Below are 10,403 nucleotides of genomic sequence, written 5' to 3' on the forward strand. Positions count from 1 at the left end.
GAAAAGTTAGAATGCCAAGTGTCGCTGCCTCGTGACCTGGCTAAAAGTTTAGTGCTAGTTTTGTGCCCGTGCGATGCCCGGGTTGTTTATTGAATTTTAAGATATATTTTTAATCTATATGTCAAATTTTTAAACGTATTATTGATACAAAATTAGTTAGCAATTGTGTTTTTTTGACGATTTAAACTTGTAGACATGTGATGACTAATAATGATAATATTGGTGAAAAATATTTCTTAACCCGTAACCTAAAATAATGACCCTGCCTAAAATGACTGGTAACCCGACCTGATTTACAGGTCTACACACAATAATAAAATTTTATTAGACTGTGAAGTGTATTATTTTAATTGATTAGAATATATTATAAACAATGGATGTGGTACATTTTGAAATAATTCCTTCGCTCTAGAAAAATATTATGATACAAAAAATAAATTTATATGATAATTTATGAGAGTTATAATATAATTATTTTTTCAATAAAGATATAATTCAATGTGTTCTTTATTAAAAAATAAAATTCTATGATAAAAATATTGGTACTTTATTAAAAATAAAACTCTAAATTAACAATTTTATCCTAAAATTCTATCCAAATTTGATTAAAATAAAATTCTAAACTAATTTTTTTATCCTAAATTCTATGAAACTCTATCCTACGTGGCACGACACTTGGCGAAAAGTTGGAACGCCGAGTGTCGCTGCCTCGTCGCCTGGCTAAAAGTTATATATATATATATATATATATATATATATATATATATATATATATATATATATATATATATATATATATATATATATATATATATATATATATATATAAGATTACCCATACTTAAAAATACTGTTTTTTTTTCTCACATTTAAAGGATAATTATTATTTGTTTAATCATCAAATAGGAAAAAAATAAACTTAATATAAATAATTAAATATGAATTTGGCAATTTATTTAAAAAAATTACGAATATATTGCTTAAACAAAATTGTTACTATCATTTTTGGTTTTCAGTTTCCTGTTTTTTTTAAAACTAAAAACCAAAAACAGGAAACAAGAAAAAAGTGTTTTCACTTTTCTGTTGTCAGTTTTCAAAATTATCATGATTTTAATATGTCTAAATATTTTTTGATTCATTATGTGACATATATAATATACTTTTAAAAAACAAAAAACCAAAAAACAGAAAACTACGACCAACGATGCCCGTGATTAATTAGTTTGAAAAAAATTGTTGATAAAGAATTGGATGATAAGTTTAAGGGGGCGGGAAACAGCAGAGCCGTACCTTATCAATTCTCAAATCTCGAAAACTCTAACGTATTAGTGATGATTTAACACGTGTCAAATATTGATTGGTTGAGGCCCCACCTACACCGACCTTTCCGATTCCGGGTTATATCGTGTAGTAAAATATCTTATTCAGGCCGACATATTAATTGGGTCCCACCTAAATCATACCATCAGACGGAGAACACGTGGCAAAGTTCCTATTGGTTGCCTTACGCCATGCTTTGACACCGTGTAAGAACGTCTCCTTTATCCCCTTTACCACTTAGCAGCGCGTGGCTTTACATTATTTATTATTATTATTCTTTTTTATTTAAAAACACTGTTCATCAAAAAAAAAAAAAAAAAAAAAACACTGTAAAATACTGGGAAAAAAAAAACACAACTCGAAAATGTAAATTAGGACGAAGTAGATAAAGTAAAATTAGCTTTGGGAATGAAAAATCTTGATCTTGAGAGTTAGTGTCTCCACCCCTCCCCAAATTTGAGTTATTTTTAACGCAATAACAAAAGAGTATTTGAACGCCTTCGGGATGTTGAATAAGCATTTAAAATATTTCTCAAAGTGGTAATGCATGCTAAAATTAGGTATCAATCGATGTAATTAATGTTTATTTAACGTAATATTTTTACTTTTAGTCATCTTATCCAACTTTATAGGACGTTTGTTAACTTTTGCCTTATTAAAATAATTAGGCCTTGTTCTCATTAGATTATTTTCAGTTCAATTCAGCTCTAATAAGTTCAGTTTAGTTCAGTTCGGCTCTTTCCTTCTCTCATAAAATATTCAGTTCAGTTCAGTTCAATTCAGTTTTATTCATCTCAAATAAGTCCAGTTCAGTGAATGAGAACATGTCCGACCTTAATAAGAAATGAAAATAATACTTGATTTAAAAAAATCTTGAAAGATTAAAGGGTTACTACTTGTCTACTTGATCATTTGCAAGCGCATGAAAGTATGGGGACTACTATTTCATGACAGTGAAATTATAACATGACAGTAGGTAAACATTTTAAAACCCAAGATTAGTGCCGGATCAGCTCAACACGTCGGTTACAAGATTCAGATGTACTCTTTACTTTTTTGTACTACATTATTAAATTATTCTATTATTAATGTAATAATTAATCATAAATTAAATAAAATAAATAAACAAACAAACCAAAAAGTAAAAAAGAAATAAACTTGGCTGTGTTGAAACCGCGTTGTACGCAAAAAATAAAACGTTATAAAAACCGGTAACACCCCCTTCACACTAAAAAGCAAACCCAATAAACCACGAGAAGTATCACTTCATTTCTACACTAATACTATCCCTTCCTACTATTTATACCCCCTTCATTCTATCACTTGATATCATATTATTTTATAAACCAAAGTTTTTATATCATATAAACTATATAAGCGTTACATATATTTATTTGGTGCGATCAATTAATCGAGCTAGCTAGCAAATATGGCTGATGAGAGGAATTATGAGGCACCCGTAGAGACCACTGACCGTGGCATGTTTGATTTCATGAAGAAGAAGGAAGGTGAAGGTCACAAGCCGTCCGAGGCCGATACCGTGGCCGTCACCTCCGGTATGGAGAAGGTGCACGTCTCCGAACCCGTTGAGGAGAAGAAACATGGTGGACTTGTTGAAAAGTTCCATCGCTCTGATAGCTCTAGCTCTAGCTCCGTAAGTCCTTTTTAACTATTTTTTTACGGTTTTGATATATACAATCCTTATAGGTCACGTTAAATTTTTACCTTATTGTACAAATTCTATTTATTGGTTAGCTTTTTGTAACATGATGGTTGCTAATTTTTTTAAGGATTTTAAACTTTTGATATGTGCACCATAATTAAATTATCTTTAAAATTTAAAAATTAAGGGTGTGTTATTTTTATCTTTAAAAAGACCAGTTTTAAAATCATTATGTCTGATTAGGTTCAATAGATTATAAATACTAAAAGTAGAGAGTGAAATCGAGTCTGATTAAGTCCAATCATGTCTAATAAGATCAGTTCCTAGTTAAGAAAACATACAAATGATGCTTGTATAATTGTATTATTAGATTAGAACTTTACGACAATTTCATTCAATGAGTGGATCAGTGTTATTAATGTTTTCAGCTTTAATCTAATAATAAAATTTGATTTGCTTAATTTGCAGTCCGATGAAGAAGGAGATGATGAAGAGAAGAAGAAGAGAAAGAAGGAAAAGAAAGAGAAGAAACAAAGTTTGAAGGAGAAGATGCAGGAAAAGCTAGGAGGACACAAAGAAGAACATGATCACGAAACACACGTGCCAATTGAGAAGGTCCACGTGCAAGATCATGTATACTCTGAGCCATCTTACCCTGCACCTGAACATCACCACCAAGAGGAGGAAAAGAAGGGTGGTTTCCTTGACAAAATCAAGGATAAGCTACCCGGTCAACATAAGGATAAGGCCGAGGAGCACGAGGTCGTTGCTCCGGTCGCAGCGGCCGAGCCGAGTGTCGAGGGTGATAAGGATAAGAAGGGGTTCTTGGACAAGATCAAGGACAAAATCCCTGGCTTCCACTCCAAGAATGGTGCTGAGGAGAAGAAGGATCATGAGGAGAAAAAGGAGGGTTACTAAAGTAATTATGATTATAACTATGCTTAATTTTTAATAAAATTAGGTACTTAGTTTTTGTTTTGATGTTTAAACAAAAAAAATAAAAAAGAAAAAGATAATACGTGGATGGTTTGTTGGTTTATGTTTTTGTAATGCTGTGAGTATTGTGCGTTTTGAGGTTAAGCGTTTTTCATTTTGATGTATGTGTAAGTACAATTATGTGCTTATGTATATATGGAAGTATTTGTTTGTTTTGGTTTACATGTGTTATAAAGAAATCCATGATGCAATATTTACCATACATGAATGTTAATGATGTCAATTGTCAAAGGTCCATAGAAATGTTTTTAGCATTTGTTGTCTAGTCACCTCTTAAATACTAATTCATGATGGAAAATGATTATACATATTCCTTTTTGAAAAGAATATTGAATCTTTCCAACAATGTTAAGAAGATGTTTATCCCTATCACACTTTTCATATTATGCATTAAGTTACGAGAATTACATTGAGATAAAATTTCAATTTCAAAGCTTAAATTGATTTAGAAGATTGAATTTATTTTTCCTACTTTTAACATTGTTAGCCCTTGTTGATTGATTTGATTGGGCCCATTATGCACCCAACTCAATTGTCTAGGCTCAAAGAAGTCTCTTGAAGAAATGTTTCTTTGAACTCATTATATTTTATATCGCTTTCATTTCTAAGTCATAATATGCGCTTCTTGATTACGACTCATGGTATTCTCACGTATCAGCCAAATATATTGAGCCACATTTCAAATTGCTATAATGTTTTCGTTTGGACCGACATCTCCTTTTATGAGTTTAAACATTAATACTGCGGGTCTGTTCTCATTGACTGAACTGAATTGAACTGAACTGAATATTTTATAAGAGAAGGAAATTAGGAAGTGAACTGAATATTTTATAAGAGAAGGAAATTAGGAACTGAACTGAACTGAAAATAAACGTATGAGAACAGGCTCGTACCTCCGTTACATATTATTTGCAACGGTTATAAAAAATACTTATAGCGACAATTTGATGAAAAAAAATAAATCTGACGACAATATGGTAAAAAAACTAATTTCATGCGGTAATTTGGTAAAAAATTAATCTAAAGCGACATTTAGGCCAAAATGTCAAATTTATCCAACAAAGACTTCAAATTTCATTAATTGAATTTGTAATTGTGTTTTTAAAATTTAATTTTCCCATTTTACAATTAAAATTAATATGTCGTTTTCTTTTATTTTGCTTGTAAATCCCAATGTTAAATTTATTAACACTTTTTTTTACAAGAATTCTTAACAAGGGTTAGGAAATTTAAGTGAAAAATAATATTACACAACAAATTTTCTTCAAATTGTTAATTCTAAAAAAACGGCTTTGGGAAATTAGGTAAGATACCACGAAAAACGAACTAAATTAAGCATTTGAGGGTAGTTTGTCGGAAACTTTTGTATATTTTAGGTTAATTGTCGCCTGGCATGATTTATTATTTTTTTTTTATCAAATTCTCGCTTAAGGTTAGCTTTTTTTACCAAATTGTCGTCGGAGCTATTTTTTTTTTACCAAATTGTCGCCAAGGGTCTTTTTTATTTACTAATCTGGTCAATTATTGTTTTGTTCCACTTACTTCAAATCATCCAATTCAAATTAGATTTGGACATTAATATGTCTTTAGCATCAGACTATCAGATCTATTTGAGTCAGGTGAGTTACTCATCTTGTCTTTTGAAATGATCTTTCTTATCCTTGTGAAGTATACAAATTCAATTTATTGCATAATATGATCGTCCTATTATATCCCTCTCAACGTAATTGTTTGGGTCCAATTTACTTTAATTGGGCTGGTCACAAATGATTCAATTACAAAGCCCAAAGTAAGGTTCAACTCTCCTAAGACAGTCTAAGTCAGTCAAAGGCCCAGTTAACATGGTAAAACTCATTTGACCTCAAGGCCTACTTATTAATCAAGCCAGGTTAAAGTTCTTCACTCTCATCTCTCTACATTCATTCACATTAAGCCAAAAGCAATTAATAATCTTGCATAGTTTTCTATCTCTAGAAACACTGTACTAACTTCGGCATAGGAGGGCCTTTCCTCGGCACAACCCTCGAGGCCATTTTACGTGTGTTTGCCGTGTAGTCATCACTTGGTCCGAGTCCAATCTTTTTCACCCCACAAAAAAGGACTATCAAAAGACCCATTGTTTATACCCGAACAACATAACAAATCCTCTTACAATACATTAGGAAATCGATGGATTATACGGAGTAATCAACATAAATTGTTAAATAAAAAAAAACAACTAGTGAACAAAGTCACGAAACTTCTATTATTGTGATCGAACTTATGCTTACACAAGCTAAATTTATATATTCAATGAAGTTATAAAAGGTGGTGCAGATGATAGGTAAATGACTAGACTTACGTAGCAAAGGCAACTACTTGTCACTCTTTCCTATCAATTAAATGTCGTTTTAGAAAATTAATTATAAGTAACCACGTATTATCTATTACATGACCAATCTTGTTTTATCCATTTTGTGGAGAATTCATGTGATGATGATATACACATGGTGACTTTAATTTGGATCAATATCAATATAACAAAGACAAATTATTCAATGATGATTACTTACTAACTCCCTTGTTATTTAGAATTTAGGATAAGTTCCACCTAAGATTTATGACTTGTGTAATTGCTTCTTGGCATTTTGTATGAAGTCATCATCTAGTTTGGATAGTAATTATTCTGAATAGAGCCAACTAAAATTACCCGATTCAAAATTTTAATACAAATCATTTGAAGATCTAGAATTTGAAGTAGGTTAATTAAAGCTTCAATCCTTGATGGTGTATATGTGTATACTACCTCCGTTTCTTATTATGTGCAACAAAGAAATATTTTATGTCTCACAAATGATACCCCTTTGTTGCACATAATAAGAAACGGAGACTATGGGCCTGTTCTCTTCCGTTGAAATTCAGTTCAGTTCAGTTCAGCTCAGTTCGTTCAGTTCAGTTCAGTTCAGCTCTTAATTTATGTCTAATGATATTGTTAATGATATAAAGCCAAATTTCATATTACAAGGACAATAATATTGTTAATAACAATAATAATAACAATAATAATAATAACAAAAATAACAATAACAACAATGACAATAATAACATTGACGACAATAATAACAATGACAACAATAATAACAATGACAACAATAACAATGACAACAATAACAATAAGAATAAGAATAATAATACAATTCATTGTTCAAATGGGTTAGATACATGTAAGTGTTTTGTGTTCTTTTGTCATAATACTATTTTATTTTTAAATTAAATAGTATATGTGTTTAAAATGTTTAGAGGTTTCAAGTTTTTAATATATTTTCCATAAATTTTATAATTATATAGTATATTTTTCGTAAATATTTTAATATGTACATTTGTATATACACATATGTATAGTAATAAATAATCAATAAATAATCAAAGATCACTAATCCGTAGTTATAAATCACTAATTAATAAGTTCAGTTCAATTCAGTTCAGTTTAGTTTAGTTCAGCTGAGTTCAGTCAATCGGAACAGGCCCTACCTCCGGTTTTTATTACTCGCAACAAAGGAATATTTTCTATCTAACAAATAATACTCCTTTGATGCGAGTAATAAGAATCGGAGGTAGTATAATAAATTAAAGTAACTTGAAATGATAAAGCCTGATTTGTACATTTTTTAAAAAAAAAAAAAAAAAATTTGTTTGTTGGCTTGTTTGGTTTATCTGCTTGAAAATGACATTTTTGAATAGATTTTTTTTGCATTACTTAATTCCGAAAAAAAAAAAAAGGTTTTGCATTCCCAAATTACAAACCAAATAGTTGCTTTTTGTAATTATTTGGATCATAATATACAAGCTCACCTTAACCAAGCATGCTTATTTTTTTTTTTTTTTTTTTTTTTTTGGTGGAGACGAGGGGCAAGCCCCCAAAAAAAAAGAGAAAGCTAGAACTACAAAGAAAACAAAAACGCCGAACAAAAACAAAAACAAACAAACAAGAAACAAACTAGCAACTATAACTATTCGATCCTAGCCACTCTTCTCGGAGTCGCTCTTCCCCTCAAGTCCTCCAATAAAACGGTTCGAAGATCCTCTGGGACCGCCTCAAAGATGACTAACGACTGTTCCATGTGAACACCATAGTTTGCCAACCAATCAGCAACTCTATTAGCTTCTCTGTAACAGTGCCCGACAGTGACTTCCCAACCTTGCCTAGCAATAAGGGATTTGCACTTCCGGATAATATGAATATAAGGAGAGTTAGAGGAGATAGGTTCCTCTAACAAGCGAACCACAACTTCTGAATCAACCCGTATTGCACCTTACAATGGCCTCCATTCCAAGCAATCGCCAGCCCACGCATAACTGCTAATAGCTCCACTTTCGTGCAAGTACAAACACCACATCTCATGGCAAATATCTCGTGGAATTCTCCTGTGTGACTTCGAATCACCCCTCCAGCACCTGCCATTCCCGGATTTCCTTTCGACGCACCGTCTGTATTTAAACAAACCCACCCCAAGGGTGGTACATCCCATCGAACATGAATCTCTTCCCTATTTCTTTTCCCAAGCTTGTTAATTCCAGCTCTTTCATATGCCCATTTTATGTCACCCACTCTCGCTAAAATGAAACAAGCTTGATCCAAAGGGATTTCTACCTCTCTATCAAATGACCTTGCATTTCTCCACTTCCACAACCACCAGCAAGTCACAACAAAGATCAAATTCCAATCCTCCCTGTCGAACACACTCGAGCAACTTAGATTTTTTATAATCCAATCCTTTAGAGGCTTTCGAAACTCTTCATCATCCACGTTTACATTGAGCTTTCTCCATACCGCAATCGCAGCAGGGCAAGAACGCAATATGTGTTCAACATGTTCTTCAACATACCCACACACTTGACATCTAGGATCATCAGTCATGTGCTTCAAAAATCTAGCAGAGTTCGTCAGCAAACGCTCTCTATAAGCCAGCCAAAAGAAGAATCTCATTCTTTGAGGAGCCCTTGTGCGCCAAATAATCTTCCAGGGAGTTCTTTCTTCTTGAGTAAGCTCATCCTCCTTACGAATTATAGCCATTGCTGATTTAAGTGTAAATCCCCCCGTAGGAGACCCAGTCCAGAACACACTATCTTCAGCTTCATCATCTTCAATTAATTCGTGGGATTGAATTAAATCCATTACTTCTTTTGGGAGATAATCCGCAAACTCCTCGAACTTCCATCCCCTATTACAATCCCACATCTCATGAACCTTACGCCCAAGGAAAGCAGCTGGAGGATCAGCTATAATCTCATCAATTAAAGGTCCCTTGGCAGCCCAAGTATGATACCAAAATGAAGTATCACGACCATTCCCAACTGCTGTACGCATACCCTTCTTAAGGATATCAATGTTCTCGATTATGCCTCGCCAAGTATTAGATGCATCTTGTTTTGCTTTGAACATTTCAATATCGCATCTACCACCCCCATACTTTTGCCGCAAAACTCTTGACCACAACGAATTGGGTTCAGTCAATACCCTCCATCCTAACTTAGCCATAAATGCCGCGTTAGATTGTCTCATTGATCGCAGCCCCAATCCACCATCATACTTAGGCTTAGCGATGTTCTCCCATGAAACCAAGTGAACCTTTCTCTTTTCATCAGTGCTACCCCAAATGAACGCTCTTGTTTTCTTATCAATCGTGTCACAAACTCCCTTAGGAACTTTTGCAGATTGCATAGTGTAGGTTGGGATGGACGAGATACAAGCTTGAGCAAGAGTCGTTCTCCCAGCTATAGACAGCGTCTTAGATTGCCACCCTCCAAGCTTCTCATTAACCTTATCAATCAAATATTGGTAAGTAGCTTTAGTCACCCTCCCATTGATGGTTGGTACCCCCAAGTACTTACCAAAATCTTCCGTACTTTCCATATTTAATTCTCCACACCAAGCATGCTTATTGAATATGGTGAAAAACTCAAGAAAAGACATTGAGGTTGTATTTTCAAGCCCTACGAATCCACCATACATGCTTGGATTTAGGTGATTCTCTTAATCTCTTACCTTCCGTTATTACTCTCAAGTATTTACCTATATAGCTGAATTGACTAATTTGTGAGAGGGTACTTTTTAATAAGATCTTTCTTACCAATAAATACGAGTAAACAATCTAGCCTAATTATCCTTCCCCATTAAACAAAAACAATCAATAGTTAAAAAACTTGAGGTTCACCCTCCACCAAGTCTAAGTCTGCACAAGTAACTAGTTCCACATTGAGACAATTTCAAAAATCGACAAGCATATCTTCCCACAATTTTTCTAGGCATTATAGAATATAGTTTCCAGAAATAGTACAATTTCCATCTGAGATGATTTTTGACGCAAAGCTCTACAATCCTACCTGAGTTTCTTTTCGCTGTCTGCTGGTGTTGGGCCACCATGATATTGTATTGACAATTAAA

General features: G+C 32.9%; 1 protein-coding gene across 1 annotated transcript; it reads left to right on the forward strand.

The window, feature by feature from the left end:
* Positions 1 to 2,533: 2,533 nt before the first annotated feature.
* On the forward strand, positions 2,534 to 4,141 carry LOC145638820 (dehydrin COR410-like). The gene is made up of 2 exons (XM_081689860.1): positions 2,534 to 2,974; positions 3,452 to 4,141. The coding sequence occupies exons 1-2, from the start codon at positions 2,750 to 2,752 to the stop codon at positions 3,899 to 3,901; spliced, it is 675 nt and encodes a 224-aa protein (XP_081545986.1). The 5' UTR covers positions 2,534 to 2,749; the 3' UTR covers positions 3,902 to 4,141.
* Positions 4,142 to 10,403: the final 6,262 nt, after the last annotated feature.

The sequence above is a fragment of the Chenopodium album genome, chromosome 7 (assembly GCF_948465745.1).
Source record: "Chenopodium album chromosome 7, dcCheAlbu1.1, whole genome shotgun sequence".
NCBI classification, from domain to species: Eukaryota; Viridiplantae; Streptophyta; class Magnoliopsida; order Caryophyllales; family Amaranthaceae; genus Chenopodium; species Chenopodium album.

Excerpts from the sequence above, each read along its gene's own strand:
- LOC145638820 (XM_081689860.1), top strand. The coding sequence starts at position 2,750 with ATGGCTGATGAGAGGAATTATGAGGCACCCGTAGAGACCACTGACCGT. Across the intron at positions 2,975-3,451 it reads ATAGCTCTAGCTCTAGCTCC|TCCGATGAAGAAGGAGATGA; the intron begins GTAAGTCCTTTT and ends CTTAATTTGCAG.